We start from the raw sequence: 24,121 nt of genomic DNA, 5'->3' as shown, positions 1-24,121 counted from the left end.
TTAGACTTTTGAGTAATTTCTGTTTTTTTCTTCAGTATAGAGTTCATGAGAAATTGGTTATAATATGCCTCAAAGCTCTAATGACCATTTCTGTACGAAATTCTAGTTTCCAAACTGACTCCTTCAGGTTGAGTCTTTCAGAGTTTGAGTGCCATTGTTTTGACAAATATCAGATATTTTAAGAATTGGATGTTACAAATCTGATCACAAATAAAGTATTTTTCCTAGGTCACTGTCTAAAACTAGAGATGGTTGGTCTAGGAACCAATAGTCCTTTGGATTTTTAAATCAGTGTTTACAAAGTGGGGCAAGAGTACTCATAAAACGAACCAAAAAAGTAACAATGAGAAGAGAAATACGATTAAAACATGTTAAATTAAATAAGCGGGAGGCTATTGGCTCGAGGCTGTCTCTGTACTTTCATTTTATATGCAATGAATTGCCATTTAACTTAGTACATAAATACACTGAAACCTTAACCTAAGGAAGAGTATAATAAACAGCCAAGTCTCAGCCAAACACAAGCAGACAAGCTTCAGCCAATCACAAGCTGCCAACTGCTCAGAGCATTGCAACCAGTCAGCCTATTTCTGTATTTTACTTCCATTCTGTCTATAAATACTCACCACCCACAAAGCTCTCTAAACCTATTCTGATTCTGAGTGCTGTCCGATTCATGAATCATTCTTTGCTCACATAAACTCTGCCAAATTTAAATTATGGCAATTGTTTTATTTTAACAGGCAAAAGTAAGGATTATCAAGCATTCTTTTCCAACCAAACTTTAGTCAGTCTCCTGACTAGGCCTATCTGTGCAATTCCTTGTAAAATCCAGTTTTAGCAAAACGCCTTGATAAATAGTTTAGCCAAAAGCAATCACCCTCAATATCTGATCACCCTTAAAATCTGATTTGGTTCCTCATCCTCCACCAACCTCCAGGTGACATCTGATCACCCTGGCCCATCTTCAGCAAGAATCTTGTCAGGTTGGTTTAGACAGAATCTCCCTTACCCCTGATGTTTCCTCTTAGAAATTTTCCATCCACTGACCCCCCTACCTTGCTCCTTGGCTATAAATTCTCACTTTCCCATGCCACATTTGAAGTTGAGCCCAATCTCTCTTCCCCACTGCAAGACCCTGTTGCAGTGGTCCCTATGTCTACCTCAATGGTCCTGAATAAAGTCTTCCTTACCATGCTTTAACAAGTGACAAGTGTCATTAAATAGTTTTCTTTCTTTCTGTTTTTTTTTTAGACAAAGTCTTGCTCTGTCGCTAGGCTGGGGTGCAGGGCACGATCTCAGCTCACTGCAACCTCCGCCTCCGGGTTCAAGCGATTCTCTGCCTCAGCCTCCCAAGTAGCTGGGATTACAGGCACGTGCCACCACGCCCGGCTAATTTTTTGTATTTTTAGTAGAGACGGGGTTTCACCGTGTTAGCCAGGATGGTCTCCATCTCCTGACCTCGTGATCCGCCTGCCTCAGCCTCCCAAAGTGCTGAGGTTACAGGCGTGAGCCACCATGCCCAGCCAAATAATTTTTTCTTCAACAAGGTATTATATAATTCTTAAGTGAAAATTGCATTACAATTTACGATAGCAAATATTTTAGCCCTGTAATAGACAGCAAGATAAAAGTAACCCCTGACAGCTCTGAGCTGACCCGGCAGTCACAGCTGGGCCTTGGTGCTCCGTGGAACATAAATACTTCACAGAACACCATGAGACGTGGCCACTCTTTGACCGGATGGATCAAGACAAAAACAAGACTCCTTTGTAATCACGTGGGAATGCTGAAAAAATATAAACATTGTCCAAACCACAAAAATGACCAAACATCCCCTATCCCAGTTAATGAGTTACTGGTCCTGTCTCCCCTCCTTTTAGGTAAGTTAATGAGTCACTGGTCTTGTCTCCCCTCCTTTTAGGTAAGATTTATTATGATACTTAATCATACAATCGCCCTCCTTTCTGTCAGCACCCAGTCCAGAGTATTGGATTGGATAATCTGCTTCCCTGAACCTTTCCCCAAATTACCTTGGAGTAAGGCATCAGCATAGGAGGCTGTCACATTCGTTCAACCATCACTGTGCTTTTACTGGCCCTTTGCAGGCAAAGAATGAGAATGTGCACAGATGAGAAGTCCAGGATGCACATGACCACTCAATTAACATTTACTACTTTCATATCAACTGATGCATGCTAGGATGCTAAAAACACTTTTTGAATTAATTACTGCGTTAAATAGATTCACATTTATGTCTACGGTTATGTGAACATCTAGCTGAGCACTGTCTTGACTGTCCTGAGTAGAAGTAGAAAAGATAAGTTGTAAAGTAGGTCGACAAACTTTGCTGCTAAAAAACGAAAGTGCAGTTTCTTTCTTTCGGGCCGGGGCGGGGCCATAGCTCCTCCTCCATGAAGCCGCGCCAGCCCAGTCCCACGGCCGCCGCCGTTCGCTCTACGCAGGCGCCATTTGCCTAGCGCGCATGCGCTGGGTCCCAGGACCACGTGCGCCAGCCTGTGGGCTTGGATTGGCTAAGCCTTGAAGTTGTCCCAGTCCCGGTGACCGGAAGTTCTCCGTGGACGCTGGGCGGCTGAAAGCTCCGGAACTGCGCCTGCGCTTTTCAGTGAGTCATGCTTCAGGTTTGCCAGGACCTGTGTCCCGCAGAAAGGCGAGCCCTTGTTCCCAGCGGAAGCCCACCCCGGCTCGCGGCGGCTTTCCGGTGAGCCCTGGGCGGCGTAGGTCCGAAGGTGCTCGCACCCCCACCCCTTCCTCTCCGACTGCCGAGGTCGCCAGAGTGGGCTGAACCCTCGGGACTGCCGCTGCTTGTGTGCGGGGTGCCGGGCCGTCATCCCAAGATGATTAGCGCCAGGCTTTGCATGTTGCTCGACCCCACCCACCGGAACTCGAACCCGGGCTAGACCGGGCTGTTGGGCTGGTTTCTTCCCCTCGCTGCACCTTTACTAGGGGTCACCATTAAGGGAAAGGGCCCTAGCGCAGTACTGAGTGGCAGTTCAGTAACCGCTACACCACTGCCAACATTTGGCATCATTTCTCTCCATAGAGGGCGGGGCTCCAGGTGAAGCTGGGGAGCTGTAAGTGGGTTAGGGCTAGAAAGTTACACTTTCTCTTTAGGCTTTAAAGAGATCTAAAGATCTGAACAGATCTAGGTTATTATTGACTTTTTACCAACTTCTGGAAACATTGTTTCCAGAACTTTCCTCTCGTTCTTCTCAGGGTTTAGGCCATTTTTGTGCAGATGTGTGCACCTTGCTTACTATAATATTAGCTAATCTTTATAAGTTTTTATATGGATCCAATACCATATTTTGTGCCTACTTTTCCTGGCACTGTATAAACTTTTTGATATAGGTATGCATCTAAGCATTATCCATATTAGCATCAGTTCTAGAACCGTGGTGTCCAATAATGATAGCCATTAGTTACATAAGGCTTGAGCACTTGAAATGTGGCTTGTCCGAATTGAGATGTGCTATAAGTGTAAGACACAGTGAAGTTTGGAAAATTAGCATGAAAAAGAATGTAAAATATCTCAATTTGTTTATATTAATCACGTGTTGAAATGACTATTCTGGATACACTGGGTTAAATAAAATGTATAGTTTCAATTTTTATTTATTTATTTATTTATTTATTTATTTATTTATTTATTTATTTTTTTGAGACGGAGTCTTGCTCTGCCGCCCAGGCTGGAGTGCAGTGGCCAGATCTCAGCTCACTGCAAGCTCCGCCTCCCGGGTTCACGCCATTCTCCTGTCTCAGCCTCCCGAGTAGCTGGGACTACAGGCGCCCGCCTCGTCGCCCGGCTAGTTTTTTGTATTTTTTTAGTAGAGACGGGGTTTCACCGTATTAGCCAGGATGGTCTCGATCTCCTGACCTCGTGATCCGCCCGTCTCGGCCTCCCAAAGTGCTGGGATTACAGGCTTGAGCCACCGCGCCTGGCCTCAATTTTTATTTTTTAACATGAGTACTGGAAAATTTTAAATCATATTTGTGGTTTACATGTTATATTTATGTTGCACAGCCCTGCTCTAGAAAAGGGTCAACAAACTATGACCTGCAGCCAAATCCAGCCTGCCTGTTTTTGTAAACAAGTGTTACCAGAACAAGATCATGCCTATCCTTTTATGTTATTTTCTGTATCTGCAGTTGCTGCTACAAGAGCAGCAGAGTTGAGTAGTCCATAGAGATTGTATGGCCTACAAAGCCTAAAATATGTACCTTCTGATCTTTAACAGAAAAAGTGTGCTGACCCCCTGCTCTAGAACAATACCTGGTTTGGTAGATATTTTTAAGCCTTTTAATTGTAGACTCATATCCTATTATTCACACTTACTGTGTGACAGCCATAGTTCAAAGCACTTCATCAAGACTTTCATTTAATTCTCATTAATCCTAGGATGTTGGATTTCTCCCATTTTGTAGATGAGGAAATTGAGGCACAGAATGGTCAGGAAACTTATCCAACTTGCTCAGCACCCCTCAATTCTAGGAACTGGACCTGCTTGACCTTCTTTATGCAAATGTTTTGACCCCTCAAACCCACTTGATTAGCCCACAGTGGGCACCATGGTTCTGGTTGTTGTTGTTGTTTTGTTTTGTTTTGTTTTAACAAGATTTATTTGAACTAGAATTTTTTGAATTATTGTTTTGAACTAGAATCAAGATGGACTTGGTCTCCTATGGAAGAAGCCAAGGGGCACTGGGCTGAGGTGCAGTTAGTACAAGCAAGCTGGTGTGTAGTGAAAAGAAATGAAGCTCACAAGCAGAGAAGAGAGAGAGCATCCTAGATGCTCATCACTCATTTAACAACAACAAAAATGTGTTAAGTAATAGTAAGCACTGGCTGGGTGTTTGCTAGGTGTGTATAGGTGAATAAAACATGTGGATCTTCTCTTATGGTCTTGTGGGGAAGGCAGTAAAAACGTTTTTTAAATGTGATGAACACCATGAAAAAAAACCATGCAAATTATTTACTGTTTTTAGCAGGTTTCCTCACCTGTAAGATGAAAATAAGCCATTATCTGTATTTCAGGAATATTGTGAGGATTGAGATGACAGGAGAGTGTATGTCCCAGAGAGTTGCTCAATAAATATATGTTGCCTTCCACTGTGAAGAGGTAAGTGAGGGGGTGAGTATCAGGAATTGTGTACATTATGACATTTAAAATATTACAGTTGTCATTTGTAATTTGTGGAGAAGGTTGTCAGCTGCATTGTTCACAGCAGGTGTTTCAAATCTTTTCTGACTGAATGAGACTCATCTAGAAAAAGCCAAAGTCAGAGTTGTCTGCATTCAGTCCAGGAGCAGAACCAGAACTGTCTTTGGGGCTGATGGCAGCCTAACTGGGAGGTCCTGCTGGGGTGTGGAGGAGGGTTGTATGCCTGTGTGTGGTTTAAATCAGAGTCACCTTGGAGAGCTGAGCCAATATGCAGGCCCTACTCTCAGAGATCCTAATTCATCTTATCTGGAGTGAGGCCCTGCCGTTGTTTGTTTTTGTTTTTTGTTGTTTAATTTCCCCAGATGATTCTAATGTGCAATCAGGGTTGAGAACCACTAATGGTGGGAGATCAGCCAGGCTCAGGATGCTGGTTGAGCAAAGGCACAGAGCTGTGCCCATCAGTGGTTGAGAGTAGTCAAGAGGGAGGCCTGCTAGGGCTCTTTTTGCCACTGGCCAAGGAGCTTTGGCTCCATCATGAAAGCAAGGGGAAACCTCTGAAGGGCTTTAAGCAGGAAAATGAGGGAATATCTTGCTGAGATCTGTACTAGAGGATGATCCCTCTAACAAAGTGCCAGACTCATAGTTGGGCCTTGTGAGTGCCAGAAGTAGAGTGAAGGCAGTGAAGGAGCAAATTATAGCTGTCCAGATGATGGAGAGCCCAGATAGGGTTTGGTACCACCCTGTGTGTATTTCCTCTAGCAACCAGTGTCTGTCCATGTTGAAATACCACATGTGTTGTAACTGGCCAGTTTCTTGTCAGTATTCCTCTCACTAGGCTATCAGCTCCTTCAAGGCAGAGACTATCTCTTTAGGCTCAGCATCTAGCATGTACTCTATCCCTAATATATATTTATTGAATGAACTGTGTAGAACTAAGCTGGACATATGCCTTACTTTGTTTTTTTATAGCAATTGTCAGAATTTTATATCTCGGTGGCTTCCATGTTATACCCTCCTAGGGCAATAAATCCTTTATATGTACATGATAGTCCCACAGAGGACTAGAAAGTTTGACTGGATTTAAATGCTATTAAAAATGTGGAAGGGAATGGAAAACAATATAGTGGGTCCTCAAAAAATTAAAACTAGAATTACCATATAATCCAGCAATTCCGTTTTTGAGTATATACTCAGAAGAATTGAAAGCAGGGTCTCAAAGAGAGATTGGTATACCAGTGCTCACAGCAGTATTATTCACAATAGCCAAAAGCTAGAAGTAACCCAAGTATCCATCGACATTTGAATGGATAAACAAAATGTGTTATATGTAGACAATGGAATATTATTCATTCTTAAAAAGGAAGGAAGTTCTGACACATGCTACAACATGGATGAACCTTGAGGACATTATGCTAAGTGAAATAAGCACGTCACAAAAAGAAATACTGTATGATTCCACTCACATGAAGTACCTAGAGTAGTCTCATCCATAGAGACAGAAAGTCGAGTGGTGATTGCCAGGGACTGGAGGGAGGGAAGAATGAGGAGTTGTTTAATGGGTGCAGAGTTTTCGTTTTGGGAAGATGAAAAGAGTGCTGGACATAAGCATCTTGGTGGCAGGGACTGTCTTTTCAAAAATCCATGGGCTCTGTTTTATAGCACTTGATATTAAATAATCACCACTGAACATACACCGGCTAAGAACACTGAAGTGATTACGGAGAGAATTCTTGCAATCTTCTCAGACACCATCTGACAACTGACATAAAACATAATGACCTTTTAGTAATTCTACTTCTCTTCTCTTTTCTTTTTTTTTTTGAGGTGGAGTCTCGCTCTGTTGCCCAGGCTGGAGTGCAGTGGCGCGATCTCGGCTCACTGCAAGCTCCACCTCCCGGGTTCACGCCATTCTCCTGCCTCAGCCTCCCGAGTAGCTGGGAGTACAGGCGCCCGCCACCACATCCAGCTACTTTTTTTTTTTGTATTTTTAGTAGAGACGGGGTTTCGCTGTGTTAGTCAGGATGGTCTCGATCTCCTGATCTTGTGATCCACCTGTTTCAGCCTCCCAAAGTGCTGGGATTACAGGCATGAGCCACCACGCCCGGTCTAGTAATTCTACTTCTGTGAATTCACTTTAAGGAAATGAAAGATGTGGAGACCGCATATGTAAGAATTTTCTTCAAACTTAGAGGAGAAACTGGAAGGCCCTCAAATAGGAGAATGGTTAAAAACTATTGCAAACTCCTAGTATGATCCAATAACATAGCCATTTAAAAATCATGTTTTTAGAGAATACTTAATGATGTGGAAAAATAGTCCTAAAGCTAAGTGAAAAAAAAAATCAAGATGTAAAACTATATAAAAGATTAAACAGAGTTATATAATCCAGCAGATTCAAGATAATGAAAACATATGTCCATGCAAAAACTTGTACACAGGCCAGGCATGCTGGCACATGCCTATAATCCCAGCACTTTGGGAGGCCAAGGCAGGTGGATCACCTGAGGTCAGGAGTTTGAGATCAGCCTGGCCAACATGATGAAACCCTGTCTCTATTAAAAATACAAAAAATTAGCTGGGCGTGGTGGCAGTCGCCTGTAGTCCCGGCTACTCAGGAGGCTGAGGCAGAAGAATGGCGTGAACCCAGGAGGTGGAGCTTGCAGTGAGCCGAGATCATGCCACTGCACTCCAACCTGGGTGACAGAGCAAGACTCAGTCTCAAAAAAAAAAAAAAAAAAAGACATATGAAAAGACTGAAGATAATACACAAAATTTTAAAGAGGGGCATTTTCTGAATGGTAAGATTTTAAGTAATTTTCATTTGTTCTTTTAATCTTTTCTGTAGTTTCTATGATAAGCATGCATTGTTTTCATAATCAGAAAAGTTATTCGTCTAATATAATTTCATGATAAACTACACATTTGAGATATACCTACTGAAAAATGGTATGAGCAGTGAATCAATCACCTTCTATCCACCTTCCCTCTGAAATGTGAATATCATCTCAAGAGTGGCTATATCACCTGTGGCTTTGCATTCAGATGAGCATTCATAATTGTCTCAGAAATCGATTACTGCATCTCAAACAGGTGCATCTCCCCTCAAACTTTATCCCCAAATATTAAGAGTTAAGTACCTTTAGATAACCAGGATTCTGAGTCCTACATTTTTAACCACCAGAGGGAGCTGGAATGTAGAAAACCCGGGGCAGTCAGTTTTGTTTTGTTTTAAAGTTAGTTTCACAAAGGTCCATCAATTCAGGATCTTCCGTAATTTTCCTGATTATCGTGAACCAGTACTTAAAGGATAATTCTTTTTTGCCTTTTTAAAATTCCACTTTTAAAGACTGCAAACAGTAAAAAAGGTCTTCCTAAGAATCAAACTCTCAATGAACAATAGGCAAGACAGCACAGAAAAATAAAAATATTCACACCTGCTATTGGCGAACATTTCTCTCGGAATTGTCTGCTTCAGATCTTGAAGTCACGCAGTTGTGTCACAGTGATAAAGTTTCAAGCTGTTCAATATACTTGAGCCCTCCCCGATGCGTTGAAAAGTTTCCTAACAAAGAGGAAACATTCACTGTGCCTGCATTCTATATGCATTACTATTGAAGAAATCAAGGATAGAGGTTTGCTAGGCATTGAGAAAGATGGTTAATAAGAGGTGGGCCTACAGTGCCCAAAAGGAAGTTAAGCAATATTTGACTCAGTTCAGAATTTCTCAACTGAAGGTCTGACTGAGTTTCAAGGTGATTCTTTTTTTTTTTTTTTTTTTTTTTTTTGAGACGGAGTCTCGCTCTGTCGCCCGGGCTGGAGTGCAGTGGCCAGATCTCAGCTCACTGCCAGCTCCGCCTCCCGGGTTTACACCATTCTCCTGCCTCAGCCTCCCAAGTAGCTGGGACTACAGGCGCCCGCCACCTCGCCCGGCGAGATTTTTGTATTTTTCAGTAGAGACGGGGTTTCACCGTGTTAGCCAGGATGGTCTCGATCTGCTGACCTCATGATCCGCCCGTCTCGGCCTCCCAAAGTGCTGGGATTACAGGCTTGAGCCACCACGCCCGGCCTCAAGGTGATTCTTAAAGGGAATTGTAATTATAGCTTCGGGGTTTCAGTGGAGTGAAAGCAGTAATTTGTCTTACCGGCAAAAGTTAATGTATTTATGTATAAACAACCAAAAAGCACTTTGCTCTTCATTTTATATGTTCTTTTATTGACCTTTATATTTCTTTAAAAATTTTTAATTGTGATAAAATATACAAAACATAAAATTAACTGTCTTAAGCTCCCCCCCCCCTTTTTTTTTTGACAGAGTCTTGCTCTGTCGCCAGGTTGGAGTGCAGTGGCATGATCTCAGCTTACCGTAACCTCCGCCTCCCGAGTTCAAGCAATTCTCCTGCCACAGACTTCCGAGTAGCTGGGACTACAGGCGTGCACCACCACGCCCAGCTAACTTTTTGTATTTTTAGTAGAGATGAGGTTTCACTGTGTTGGCCAGGATGGGCTCGATCTCTTGACCTTGTGATCCACTCGCCTTGGCCTCCCAAAGTGCCGGGATTGCAGGTGTGAGCCACCATGGCCAGCCTGTCTTAAGCCCTTTTAAGTATACAGTTCAGTAGTGTTAAGTACATTCTCATTCCAGAGGGAAAGTAGGTAGAAGGTGATTGATTCATTGCTCATACCATTTTTCAGTAGGTAGATCTTAAATGTATGTAGTTTATCACGAAATTACATTAGACCAATAACTTTTCTGATTATGAAAACAATACATGCTCATCACAGCAAATACAGAAGAGGAAAAGAACAAATGAAAATTACCTAAAATCTTACCATTCAGAAAATGCCCCTCTTTAAAATTTTGTGTAACTCTTTTCAGTCTTTTCACATGTAATTCTTAAATAAAATTTGGATCAGATTCTATTTTTAAATAACACCTTTATTCAGATGTAGTTCACACATCATACAATTCACCTAAAGTGTACAATTCAGCGTTTTTTAGTATACTCAGTTGTATAACCCATCACCACAAATAAATCAACTTTTAGAAGATTTATTTGTGCCACCACTCCCCAAGAAAATCCCTGAACTTTATCAGCTGTTCTTCCTTCTTCACCCTGCTGCCCTTCTGCCCCACCCTACCTAGTCAACAACTAATCTATTTTCTGTCTCTATAGATTTGCCTGTTTTGGACATTTCATGTAAATAAAATCATGTAATATGTGGTCTTTTCTGTCTGGCTTCTTCCGCTTAGCATAATGTTTTCAAGGTTCATCCATGTTGTAACCTGTATCAATACTTCATTCCTTTTCATGGCAGAATAATATTCTGTTGTGTGGATAAATCACATTTTATTTATCCATTCATCAGTTGATAGACATTTCGATTATTTCCCATTTTTGGCTATTGTGAATAATACTGCTATGAACATTTGTGTACAAGTTTTTGCATGGACATATGTTTTCATTTCTCTTGGATCTGCTGGTCATGATAACTGGTTTATTTATTTATTTTATTTTATTTTTTTAGACAGACTCTTGCTGTGTCGCCCAGGCTGGAGTACAGTGGCACGATCTTGGCTCACTGCAAACTCCGCCTCCCGGGTTCATGCCATTCTCCTGCTTCAACCTCCCAAGTAGCTAGGACTACAGGTGCCTGCCACCACTCCCAGCTAATTTTTTGTATTTTTATTAGAGACGGGGTTTCACCATGTTAGCCAGGATGTTCTCAATCTCCTGACCTCATGATCTGGCCTCCCAAAGTGCTGGGATTACAGGCGTGAGCCACCACGCCCAGCCCATATGATAACTGTTTAATTTTATCTAGTTTTACATCTTGATTGTTTTTCACCTAACTTTATGACCATTTTTCTATGTCATTAAATATCTAAATACATGATTTTTAAATGGTTATATTATTGTATCTAAGGAGTGTGCCATATTTTTAACCATTCTCCATTTAACCATTTGAGGTCCTTCCAATTTCTCCTTAGAAAAAAATTCTTACATATGCGGTCTCTACATCTCTCATTTCCTTAAAGTAAATGTATGGAAGTAGAATTACTAAAAGGTCATTATGTTTTATGTCACTTGTCAGATGGTGTCTGGGAAGATTGCGTGAATTCTCTCTCTAAACACTTCAGTGTTCTTAGCCTGTGTATGTTCAGTGGTGATTATTTAATATCAAGTGCTATAAAACAGAGCCCATGGATTTTTGAAAAGACACAGTCCCTGCCATCAAGATGCTTATGTTCACATCTAGACCAGACAGATAAATATAGATCCAAGGGTATTATATAGACAAGATTATGTACATTATGTGGAGGGAAAAAGGTAGACTGCTTAGATAAAGTAAACGTTTGCCTGCCTAGGATGAGATTCACACAGACATAATCATTGAGCAACTTTTTACACTTAAAAGTTTTTAAACAATTAACAAAACCGAAATGTAGGAACCAGTTAGTCTAAAGTCATAAATCATCTGGATCATTGAATCTGAACCTTTCCCTTGTTCAGGAGACTCCTGAGGCAGCACAGTGTAGCCTGTTGGCTTTTGGGACCCGCAGACGTAGCTCTAGCTGCTTTTCAACCTGTGCTGTCTCACAGTTTCTTTAGATTGCTTGAGACATTAGCAAACCCTTTCTGTCTTGTTTCTTACTCTTTTATATTCAGAAGAGTACCACTTTAAAGATTATGAAATGAACAAGTAGTTGAATTATATAGCTGACTCGGGAAAAATTGTCTAGCACTGTTCAGCATTGCCATATTGATGCTGACACTGGCATGATTTCATCTCCAGGATGACCACCGGATTCCACCCAAATGGATTGACTGCTCTAGAAAGATCATTGATTTGTAAAATTGGAGATGGAAAAGCTATAGCAGATCCCCTGGCGAGCCTCTTAAGCAGATGTTATGTAGAGGCTCTGCAATACTGTTTGTTTGTTTTTCACTAGTAGGAATTAAACTCTTGAGAGTAAACCATACCACCTTAAAGACTCCATTTTCTAGTGTGTCACATACATTTGTATTACATGACTCCTTCAGAAAACATTGCCTAGGTAACTGACAGAAACTGCTGTTTTTGTATCCAGAAGCTGCGACTAGCAAAGGCAAACTTAAGAAAACTGAAACCTTTTTTTTCTTTGCAGCTGTAAAGATGTCTGACAAGAACCAGATAGCTGCCAGAGCCTCCCTTATTGAGCAACTGATGTCCAAAAGGAATTTTGAGGATCTTGGCAACCACCTTACTGAGCTAGAAATAATTTATGTGACTAAGGAGCATCTCCAGGAGACAGATGTGGTCAGAGCTGTGTACAGAGTCCTCAAAAACTGCCCCTCTGTGGCTTTGAAAAACAAAGCCAAGTGTTTGCTGTCAAAGTGGAAAGCTGTTTATAAAGAGACTCACTCCAAAGCTAGGAACAGCCCTAAATTATTTCCTGTGAGGGGTAATGAAGAAAATTCAGGACCTTCTCATGACCCAAGTCAGGATGAGACACTGGGCATCTGCAGCTCGAATTCTCTATCTTCCCAAAATGTTGCAAAACTCAGTGAAATGATTGTGCCTGAAAATAGAGCCATTCAATTGAAACCTAAGAAAGAGCATTTTGGGGATGGTGGCCCTGAATCCACTGGTAAGAGATTGAGTGAGTTGCTGGATCCCACAACACCCATGAGAACTAAATGCATAGAGCTTCTTTACACAGCTTTAACTAGTTCTTCCACAGATCAACCCAAAGCTGATTTGTGGCAAAACTTTGCAAGAGAAATTGAAGAGCATGTTTTTACCCTTTATTCAAAGAATATCAAAAAATATAAAACTTGCATCAGAAGCAAAGTTGCCAATTTGAAGAACCCCAAAAATTCTCACTTACAGCAAAACTTGCTCTCTGGTACCATGTCTCCACGAGAATTTGCTGAAATGACTGTCATGGAGATGGCAAACAAGGAACTGAAGCAGTTGAGAGCCTCCTACACGGAATCTTGTATCCAGGAACATTACCTTCCCCAAGTAATTGATGGCACACAGACAAATAAAATAAAATGCAGACGCTGTGAGAAATACAATTGCAAAGTCACTGTAATTGACAGAGGAACACTTTTCCTTCCCAGCTGGGTGCGGAATTCAACCCTAGATGAACAAATGATGACTTACGTAATTTGTAACGAATGTGGGGAGCAGTGGTACCACAGCAAGTGGGTGTGCTTTTAACTGTAAATGAGTGTTCTCTTAACAGATAACCTGAGTGATTGATACCTTTTATTTGTACAACCCTTTTGTGCTTTTAAAAATCTTGTACACACTACTCTCTAAAACAGAAGAAGGAGGAAAGAAAGTTGTTCCTGAAGCTGACACTACCATCCCTAAAAGTTACAGTTTGGGGAGAGGGAGTGGATGACTATTTGTATTGTGCCTTGTGGCCATTTAATACCTTACTGTAGACAGAGTGTGGGTGAGAACAGCCCAGCATAAACTGGGAGCCTGTGGGAAATGCATCCCAGGCCTCACACCATTGAATCTGAATCTGCATATTGGCAGGATCCCCAGGTAATCTTCCAGGATGGGATAGTTTGAGAAGAGCTGCTTTAGCAGTAGGCCTGTGGCTTTCAGCAGTGACTGCATATTAGAGTCATCTGGGAAGCTTTGAAAACCCACTGATGCTGAGACCCCACCCTAGAACAATTCAGTTGGAACCTATGAGATGGGACTCAGGCATCAACATTTCTTTTTTCATTCCTCAAGTTATTTTAAGATGCAGTCAGAGTTGAGAACTACTCAGAAATAGGCTCTCATTTGATCCTTTTTACAGCTCTAAGACAAGAGTGTTATTCCAGGCACTTCATGAATGAGGAAACAGGTCCACAGAGGTGTGGTGACACGCCCAAGTGACACAACCATAAATAGTACCAATTCAGACAGATCCCAGATTTTCTTCCTCCAGACTCACTGAGACTGGCTCACTATCGACTTCTGAGAAATGTATTCCTGGAGGTCGGGGATGAAATGAAGAATATGTTTAGACTCCAACACTGGGTGACTAGATCTTCATTCTTTTCCCCTCTCTTTTCCCATTTACAGGTCTCCCTTCAACCACAAAAGTCACCCTGGAACTCATCCCACAGTTAGAATTTTGTTTGGAACCCTCTTGCTTAGTTGAAGGAGTTGTTTTTTTTTGTTTTGTTTTGTTTTGTTTTTGTTTGTTTGTTTTCCCTGTAAACAGGTTTTTGGGGATATATAAACTCTAGGATGCTTAGTTTCTGATATCAGGAGTCTTCATGTTCTCAAGGACAACTGTCCTTGAGATGGACATTAATGGTCATTAGTCTGTCAGAGGAAGCCCATCACCTTAGCCTTTGAATGTAGAAACAGGCAAGCATTTATCTAATAAATGAATTGAAGACAAAATTACCTCTTTGAGGCCTTTGCAAACAGTGTTTAACCAGTTTATATAATTGTTTGAATACAACAAGCCTTCTATGTGATTATGGCTGATTTTTTTTCCTTAAAAAACTCATAGAATGTTCATTGTTTTATAGTTTTAAAAAGTTTACTTTGGCGGTCTCTGCAAACCTACACATTTCACTTTTTCACCAGTTTTTTTCTCCTAACTCTCTTCCTTTGTTGGAGCTCTGAAGGCCTAACTGTATGTACACTTTACCTGCCTGACAGAATTCTCCAAAACATGCATAAAAGTAAAATACGGTCGTATTTTCAAATAATTTGGAAGAGTCGGTTCAATGCCATCAAGTGTGAAATCTATTTTGATATACTTTCTCCCCGTGTCTTCCCAGGGCTGCTTTTTGTAATGCAACATGTTTAGTTCTTAACTTGCAAGGTCATCTAAAACTTAAAGTTTCACAGAGTGTGGTTTCATATGACTTGGAATGATCTGCAAAACTATTCAGTGGTTACGAAAGAGCACAGCACATAAAAACCAAATTTGATTAGTTCAAGTCAGTGTTTATGTTTTGCTTTGGGGGTTTGTGTATATGTGTGTAGTTTTTATTTATATTGGAATTTGGTAAACTAAATGTTCAAACAAATAAAAGTACTTGAAATGGAAATTTCCTTATTCTCCAAAATATAAAAATCTGCGTGGTCTGGCCGGGCACAGTGGCTCATGCTTGTAATTCCAGCATTTTGGGAGGCTGAGGCGGGCGGATCGCCTGGGGTCAGGAGATCAAGACCAGCCTGGCCAACATGCTGAAACCCCGTCTCTACTAAAAATACAAAAATTAGCTGGGCATGATGGTGGGTGTCTGTAACCCTAGCTACTCGGGAGGCTGAGGCAGGAGAATCGCTTGAACCCAGGAGGCAGAGGTTGCGGTGAGCTGAGATCGTACCATTGCACTCCAGCCTGGGCGACAAGAGCAAAACTCTGCCTCAAAAAAAAAAAAAAAAAAAAAAAAAAAAAAAAAAAAAAAAAAAAAAAAAAAAAATCTGCATGGTCTTCCTCATTTCATTTCATCTTTAATTAGTGAGTTTTGCAACTCAAGATAGGAAAATAGTAATGTGTGTGTTTTTCTTTTGGTTAATGAGACAGCATTACATTTGCTGCCTATAGGCAATTCTTTCACATCCTATGTCCTTTCCCCTAAAAAGAAGGGACTTTCTTTAAAATTGACTGCAGGGTAAAGTTTTTTTTTCTTTGTTTGTTTGTTTGTTTTTTGTAATAGACACGTTCTCACTCTGTCACTAAGGCTGGAGTGCAGTGGTGCCAGCTCAGCTCACTGCAGCCTCAACCTCCCAGGCTCAAGTGATCCTCCAACCTGAGCATCCCCACTCCCTTGAGTAGCTGGGACTGCAGGCACGTGCCACTATGCCCAACTAATTTTTGTATTTTTTGTGGAGATGGGTTCGTCATGCTGCCAGGCTGGTTTCGAACTCCTGGGCTCAAGCGATCCTCCCAAAGTGCTCAGCCTCCCAAAGTGCTGGTATTACAAGCATGAGTTACCGTGCCTGGACAAGACTCTTTAATTTAAAATCACTTTTACAGAAACAGCAAATGGGAGGCCCTGAGGCAGGAGAGTGCCTGATGCAGTCAAGTTCCAGCAAGAGTCCATGGCAGCTAACTCACAGTGAGCAAGGGGAACAAGGATGAGAGATGCAGTCAAAGAGGCCATCATGAGGGCTCTTGTCCGTCAGCCATGGTAAGGATTTAGGGAGTTTCTTAAAGCATGATGGGAAACCACTGAAGCTGGGGAGTTTGTGGTGATGAGATTTAACACCCTTTAGGAAGGATCACTCTGGCTGTTACATTGAATTAGACGGGGAAGGAAGCAGGGATGCATGCAGGGACAACAGGTGACCGTTGGCAGTGGTCCAAATGTCACATAACTGGCTTCAAGCAAGAGTACACAGAGACTGGCTCCCTGAATCCTTGTAGTCAGCAAAATCCTTGACAACTTTGCAAATGGGTGTTTCATAAAATACACTAAATCCCAAATTCCCTACCCATGACCCATAATAAACAATAATAGACAATGCAGAAATTCAGCACTGGATTGCTATCCTATACCCTGGTTGCTATGGTTACTGGGAGTCCCTGCATAGGGCATAAACACCAGTTGTTATACCTGAATGTAGGAGCGCTCTCTTGACTCTTGATGGATTTTCCCACATTGCTCTCCTTTTGTCTGTGTTACTTTTTTGAGATAAAAAGTTGGATACAATTGGAGCTCTGTCTCTTCCCGGAGCACTTCCTGTGATGAGAGGCTCCTTTCATTCGCCACTACCATTCTAAATACCAGTCAGGAAGCCTGCAGCTGGCAGTGCTCCACTGCTTTGGCAAGGGCTGGGCGTTCATCTTCTGGATCAGATTGCTTTGTTATTTATAACTTCCCTGTAAATACAAAATATTTTACTAAAGTAGTTATTTTTGTATCTCTCAGATGCTGTAAGTACCTAGGCTTTCAGGAGAGCCTCACATTCAGAAGGGAGACCAGATGACAACCTCATATAGTCCCATTTGCATTATTATTTAAAACTGGGATTCCTGGCCACACACAGTGTCTCACATCTGTAATCCCAACACTTTGAGAGGCCAAGGTGGGAGGACCACTTGAGCCCAGGAGTTGGAGATCAGTCTGAGCCCCGTCTCTACAAAAAATACAGAAATTAGCCGGGTGTGCTGGTGTGCACCTGTAGTGTCAGCTACCCAGGAGACTGAGGTGGATCACCTGAGCCCAGGAGATTAAGGTGCAGTGAGCCATGATTGCACCACTGCACTCCAGCATGGGTGACAGAGACAGACCACATCTAAAAAAAAAAAAAAAAAATAGGTCTCCACAAATGTTACCATGCATCGTCAGAAATGCTCTGTGTTCATGATTGCACATTGCTTTCACTTTGCCAGGTGCTGGGGGCAAAGAGATGATTAAGACACTGTCCCAGGCCTCGAGCCCCACAAAATGCTGGGGAAGTGCCATGCTATGCAGCCAGCAATCATTTTACCTTTTAAGAGCTTTGAGAGAGACACCCACTGGAAAGGGGTGCAGAGGACCCCAGAGGATCAACTAACCCAGTGTGGGAGGGTCAGGGAAAGTTTCATAGAGCCCATGACCCTTAGGGCAAATCTTGAGAGGAAGATGGCCGGGCAGAGGAAATGGGAAAATCTGTTCCAGCACCATATTTGCTAGATTATTGGTACTTTATGTACAGCATCTCCTTTAATCTTCACAACTACCCTGCTACACAGCATTTTAGAGGTGAGGAAACTAAGGCTGAGAGAGATTAAGTTACTTGCCCAAGGGTACACAGAGACAAAGCCAGGACTAACTCATAACAAAGTAGGTAGGTTTTGTTTGTTTTGCATGTCAGATTGCTTCTAGAAATAACAGCGGGCTTCCTATTAATTCCAGGCAAGGTCCTGCTATTTTATAATTGTGGTTTGTTCTTTCAATGATGGGAGCATGTGGTGTATGGATCCCACCTTCCCCCAGTACTGTGCACTCCTCCCCATGATGGAGAGATTGGGAGGAACCACCTGGCTAGGATTGCTGGCTCTCCTGACACCTTCTCATGGCATCCATGTGGTTTATCCAGTTTTCTGAAAAGTAAGTAATTTTTAAAATACTGAAATTTGAAAGTATAAGAACATGTTGCTTTTTAAGGGATATTTACATGTTTATATATTTTTATGAATTTGAAGACTATAAATATATAAATGCAGTTTCAAGTATCATTTCCTATAAAATATAGGGTCTTTCTTTTCTTTTTTTTTTTGAGACAGAGTCTCACTCTGTCACCCAGGCTGGAGTTCAGTGGTGCGATCTTGGCTCACTGCAACCTCCGCCTTCCAGGTTCAAGTGATTCTCGTGCTTCAGCCTTCCAAGTAGCTGGGATTACAGGCATGCACCACCGTGCCTGGCTAATTTTTTGTATTTTTTTTTTTAGTAGAGATGGGGTTTCACCATGTTGCCCAGGCTGGTCTTGAACTCCTGGCCTCATGTGATCCACCTGCTTCAGCCTCCCAAAGTGCTGGCATTACAGATGTTAGCCACCATGCCCCGCCAAATATAGGGCCTTTCTTTCTGTTTTCATGTTCTGCCTGTATGATCTAGGGAAATAACAATCAATTATGAAAAAATAGTTATTTAGAATCCTTTGTTAAGTTATTGTAAGTACACTCCTGGACAGAGAGTCAAAAATAGAATTAAAATTAATTTGTCAGACATACTCCTGCTTTCTCTTAAAATGTAAATGAGATACAAATAGGGGTAGTTCCAATTAGTCATTAATCTTTTTCAAATGGTGGCAGATTTTTTAAAAAAATCTAAAACAACCATGATGAAGTTACATATCCAATTAATAAGCAAGCTAAAACTTCACCCATTCAAAAACTTCTTTACTTTTTGTTTTTGGAGTATACCATAGTCACTTTTGAAATGCAGGTCAACCTAGATACAGGTAGCTCCCCAACAACTACTTTTACAGCTTCAGAGTGATGTCGTAACTCACGAAATTCCCCTTTGTAGACTGAAACAAAAAATTCAGAAATTTCCAAGGTGCCTGTGAGGCCCTGAGTCATCTGGCTGGATTCCACCTAATGCGCCTCTCTGTGAATGATTGAAGACAGAGCTGCAAAACCAGTTTCAGTTTTTGTTGTTATTTTTTTCTCTAACCACAGCACAGTCAGGCACTTGTCCAACAGTTTCCCACATAGCTCTTCCCCATGGCGTGTGACTTCATGTGCGTGTCAGTTGGGAAGAGCTAAAAGTCAAAGTTCACCCATGTCTAGCAGAAAAGGACTTGAAGATTTTACATGGACTGTGTGTTGGTATTTATGAGTCCACCAGGCCATCTCGTTTTGTCTTATCTTTTCAGACTGAAGATTTCTATTCCTTCAGTTTTATTTTCTTTCAGCAGATGGGCTTTTGTCCCCCATCTTTGTGAAATCTCACAAATTGCTCAGCAGAAAGTTTCCAGACGACTTAGTGGATTTTTATGAACATTTAAAAATGAGGCTGAATGTGGTGGCTCAGGTCTTTAATCCCAGTACTTTGGGAGGCTGAGGTGGATGGATCATCTGAGGTCAGGAGTTTGAGACCAGCCTGATCAACATGGTGAAACCCTGTCTCTACTAAAAATATAAAAATTAGCCAGCATGGTGGTGCGCACCTGTAGTCCCAGCTACCTGGGAGGCTGAGGCACAAGAATTGCTTGAACCCGGGAAGCAGATGTTGCAGTGAGCTGAGATCATGCAACTGCACTCCAGCCTGGGTGACAGAGGGAAACTCTGTCTCAAAAAAAAAGGGTATGGGGGGTTCTTTTTGGGGATGCTAAAAATGTTCTAAAATTGATGGTGGTGATGGATGCACATGCTAAACATCACTGAATTGTACACTTTAAATGAGTGAATTGTATAGTATAAATAATATCAATAAAGCTGTTACCCAAAAAAATCAGATGAATGGAAGGAAGATATTGGAGAGAGGGTCTCTATTGGATATTTATCTCGGTGAGTCATTCTGAACCTTAGTCCCAATTTACTCATGCTTGTAATGGTAGTCTTTCTCAAAGGGGGCTTTCCAGAGGCCCCAGCCACATCACTGACAGATAAAGAGTGAGTCTCCCAATGCCTTCGAAGTTGTCAGGGCAGTTTCCTGGGCTCAGCATTTGCGGTTCTGCATAAAACTGGCTTTCACACAGCTCACGGGGCTCAGCGGGGATCCCAAATCATTGGTCCTTGTGTTTCTTCCCCATTTCTCAAGCCACAGATCTGAGCTGAACTATCAATGATATTAAACCCTGGAAAATAAAAAATCCTCTAGAATCAACCCCAAACAGTTGACATTTTCATTCCCAGTGAGAGCTATACTCAGAAAAGAATTGTAATAACCACAAATGAAATCAGCCCTGCACTCTCGCCCTTCATATTGAGGCCCTGAGATCAATGGCATCAGCATCACCTGGGAGAAAATACCAAAACAAGGGCCGCATCCCAGACCTACTGAATCCGAATCTACATTTTTCACCAAGTCCTCAGCAATCAACTGCATATTAACTGTCCACAGCAGCTGGCCCTATGAAGTCTGCCTTCCTGCTTATACTTTTGGATGAAACGCCTGAGTTCCTAGCATGGAACCTAACATGGATCTCTCAGATTGTCTCGGTCACCAATGAGCTCCACCCTCTATGTCGCTAAATTCAGGGGACAATTCTCAGCCTTGAATCCTATCTACAGCATTTGACATGCTTGCTTCCTTCTTGAGAACATTTCCATGTGGCTTGCAGTAGGTTACACTCTCATTGGTTTTCCCTGTCACTGGTCACTCTGTTTTAGTATCTTTTGCTGGTTCCTCTTTCCTGACCTTTTAACTGGAATGTCCTGGAATGTAATCCCCCTCTATCTACATTCACTCCTTTGGTGATCTTCTGTAGTTCCATGGCTTCCTACATCATCTCCATGCTAATGACCTCCCCGCTGTCTGTCTTCAGGCTTGCATCTCCCCCTCAGAATTCCAGATCCAGAAACCTAACAGTCAACTTGACAACTCTACTTGCATGTCTGGTGAGCATCTCAAACTTAACATGTTTAAAATCGAGCTTTCAATCGTCTCTCCAGCGCCCTTGAATGGCAACTCCATTCTTGTGTACCTTGAGCTAAAGAAACATGGAGTCATCATTAACTCCTCTCTTTCTTTCATATCATACTTCCAATCAGGGGGCAAATCATATTGGCTCTATTTCAAATATATATCCAGAAGCCCAACTTAAAAATGGGCAGGAGATTTGAATAGACACTTCACCAAAGAAGAGCAAAGAAGATACAGGAGTGCCAGTGTGCACATGAAAAGATGTTTAACATGGTTAGTCCTTAGGGAAATGCAAATTAAACCCACCACTAGAAACTGCTTCACACCCACTTGGATGGCCATAATTAGAAAAAAAATAATAATAACAAGTGTTGGTGAGGATGTGGAGAAATAAGAATCTTTGTACATTACTGGCAGGAATATAAAATGGTACAGCCACTTTGGGAAACAGTTTGGCAGTTTCTTAAGAAGTTAAGCATCATAGTAAACATACAACTCAGTTAAAAATAAAAGAAGTTAAGCATAAATTTACCCATACATCCCAGCAATTCTACAGCTTTGTGTGTACACAAGAGAAATGAACCCATACATTTACACAAAGACTCATCTGTGAGCATCCATAGCAGCACTATTCATAGTAGCCAAAAAGTGGAAACAACCCAAATGTCCACTAACTCGTGAATGGATCAACAAGATATGGTATAGTTATTCAAAGAAATACTATTCCATAATAAAAAGGAATGAAGTAATGATACATGCTGTAGCACAAATGAACTTTGAAAGCATTTGCTAAATGTAAGAAGCCAATCACAAAAGACCACATATTGAATGACTCCACTTATGTGAAGTATCTGAAATCCACAAATCTACACAGATGGAAAGTGGATTCGCAGTTACCTGGGGCTGGTGGGAGAAAAGAGGAGTGACTACAGATGGGCACAAGGGACCCTACTGGAGTAATGGAAATGTTCTGAAATTGGATTGTGGTAATGGCTGAATAACTCTGTAAATTTGTTTAAAAATCATTGAATTGTGCACTTAAAACAAGTGAATTTTATCGTGCGTAAATTACACCTCAATAACACTGTTTAAAATATCCAGAATGTGACCACATATTATGTTCTCTGCCATTGTCTTGTTCTAAACCAGCATCATCCTCACCTGGCTGACTGTCACCTGGATGACCAGTTGTCATACAGATACCACCTGCTAAGTGGTTGCCTGACTTCCACTCTTGTCTCTTAAGTACATTTCTAACAACAGCCAGAGTGAGCCTGGGAAATATGCAGATCAGATCAGGTTACCTCTCTGCTCAAAACACTCTGTTGGCTCCTGTCTCCAAGAGAAAGACAAAGTTCTTATAGTGGCCTTTAAAGCTTCACTTATCTGGCCCCTCCTTGTTACCTTTCTGAGCCCCCTGCCTGCTATTAATGCTTACCCCCTTGCTAGAGACTGCATTCAGTCACACTGGCCTCCTTGCTGCTCTTTAGCCATACGAAGCGCTTTTCTGCCACAGGGCCTTTGCATTGGCTGTTGCTTCCTCTGGAATGTTCATACCCCAGATTCCTTTTTTGGTTTTGTTTTGTTTGTAGACAGGGTCTAGCTCTGTCATGCAGGCTGCAGTACAGTGGCATGATCTCAGCTCACTGCAACCTCTGCCTCCCAAGCTCAAGAGATTCTCCCACCTCAGCCTCCTGAGTAGCTGGGACTACAGCCACATGCTATCATGCTTGGCTAATTTTTAAATTGTTTTGGTAGAGAGGAGGTCTCAGTGATATTGCCCATGCTAGTATTGAACTCCTGGGTTCAAGTGATCCTCCCACCTTGGCCTCCCAAAGTGTTGGGATTACAGGTGTGAACAACTGTACCCAGCCTCCCAGATTCCTAATGACTTAACTTACCTCTCTCAAGTCCTAGCTCAAATGTCACCTGGGGCAGTGAGGCTTTCCTGCCCTCTTCTTACATTACCTAGCACCCTTTCTGATTTTTTTTTTTTTTTTTTTTTTTTTTTTAGATGGAGTCTCACTCTGTCTCCTGGGCTGGAGTGCAGTGGTGCAATCTCGGCTCACTGCAACCTCTGCCTCCCAGGTTCAAGCAATTCTCCTGCCTCAGCCTCCCGAGTAGCTGGGATTACAGGCACCCACAACTACGCCCAGCTAATTTTTTGCATTTTTAGTAGAAATGAGGTTTCACCATATTGGCCAGGCTGGTCTCCAAATCCTGACCCCATGATTCGCCGACCTTGGCCTCCCAAAGTGCTGGGATTACAGGAGTGAGCCACCACCATGCCTGGCCTCTGATTTTTTAAAAAATAGAGCTTATTCACCATTGAAATACAATGCCCTGGCCGGGCGTGGTGGCTCACACCTGTAATACCGGCACTGGAGGCCGAGGCGGGTGGATCACTTGAGGTCAGAAGTTTGAGACCAGCCTTGCCAACATGGTGAAACCCAGTCTCTACTAAAAATACAAAAATTAGCCAAGCATGGTGACATGTGCCTGTAATCCCAGCTACTTGGGAGGCCAAGGCCCCAGAAAATGGCTTGAACCCGGGAGGTGGAGGTTGCAGTGAGCCAAGACCATGCCACTGCACTCCAGTCTGGGAGACAGAGTGATACCATGTCTCAAAAACAAAAAACAAAAAACAAAAAACAAAAAAACAAAACAAAACAAAAAAAACAAAGAAAGAAAGAAATACAATGCCTTGCTCATTTATATTGTTTGTTGTCTGTCTTCTCTCGCTGAATTGTAAACTGCATGGGGTCAGAGATTTTTGTCTTTTTGGTTCACAGCTTATCTCCAGCCCCTAGGATAGTTCCTGGCACACAGAGTGCCCTCAAGAAATATTTGTTGAATGAGTGCACCTAAGAAATTTGCAAGAGCCAGGAATATGACAGATCAACA

General features: G+C 42.0%; 1 protein-coding gene and 1 long non-coding RNA gene across 4 annotated transcripts; both read left to right on the top strand.

Moving 5' to 3' along the window:
• Positions 1 to 2,518: 2,518 nt before the first annotated feature.
• On the top strand, positions 2,519 to 14,588 carry TCEANC (transcription elongation factor A N-terminal and central domain containing). Of its 3 annotated transcripts, none has more exons than XM_010354053.2 (3): positions 2,519 to 2,626; positions 5,057 to 5,141; positions 12,331 to 14,588. In XM_010354053.2, the coding sequence occupies exon 3, from the start codon at positions 12,339 to 12,341 to the stop codon at positions 13,389 to 13,391; it is 1,053 nt and encodes a 350-aa protein (XP_010352355.2). In that variant the 5' UTR covers positions 2,519 to 2,626; positions 5,057 to 5,141; positions 12,331 to 12,338; the 3' UTR covers positions 13,392 to 14,588. The 3 variants fall into 3 exon arrangements, with proteins under 3 accessions (XP_010352355.2, XP_030790652.1, XP_030790653.1); XM_030934792.1 differs by having other exon boundaries at positions 2,572 to 2,722; XM_030934793.1 differs by having other exon boundaries at positions 2,572 to 2,722; positions 5,008 to 5,141.
• A 1,351-nt stretch (positions 14,589 to 15,939) lies between these two features.
• Positions 15,940 to 20,097, top strand: LOC104654771. The gene is made up of 3 exons (XR_746893.2): positions 15,940 to 16,330; positions 17,536 to 18,574; positions 19,689 to 20,097. It is a non-coding gene; the product is annotated as an uncharacterized LOC104654771 (long non-coding RNA).
• The last annotated feature ends 4,024 nt before the right edge of the window (positions 20,098 to 24,121 follow it).

This window comes from Rhinopithecus roxellana, chromosome 7, assembly GCF_007565055.1.
Source record: "Rhinopithecus roxellana isolate Shanxi Qingling chromosome 7, ASM756505v1, whole genome shotgun sequence".
NCBI lineage: Eukaryota > Metazoa > Chordata > Mammalia > Primates > Cercopithecidae > Rhinopithecus > Rhinopithecus roxellana.
Note: the sequence above shows the minus strand (reverse complement) of the source record. Positions and strands in the feature narration are given on the sequence as shown.

Excerpts from the sequence above, each read along its gene's own strand:
- TCEANC (XM_010354053.2), top strand. The coding sequence starts at position 12,339 with ATGTCTGACAAGAACCAGATAGCTGCCAGAGCCTCCCTTATTGAGCAA.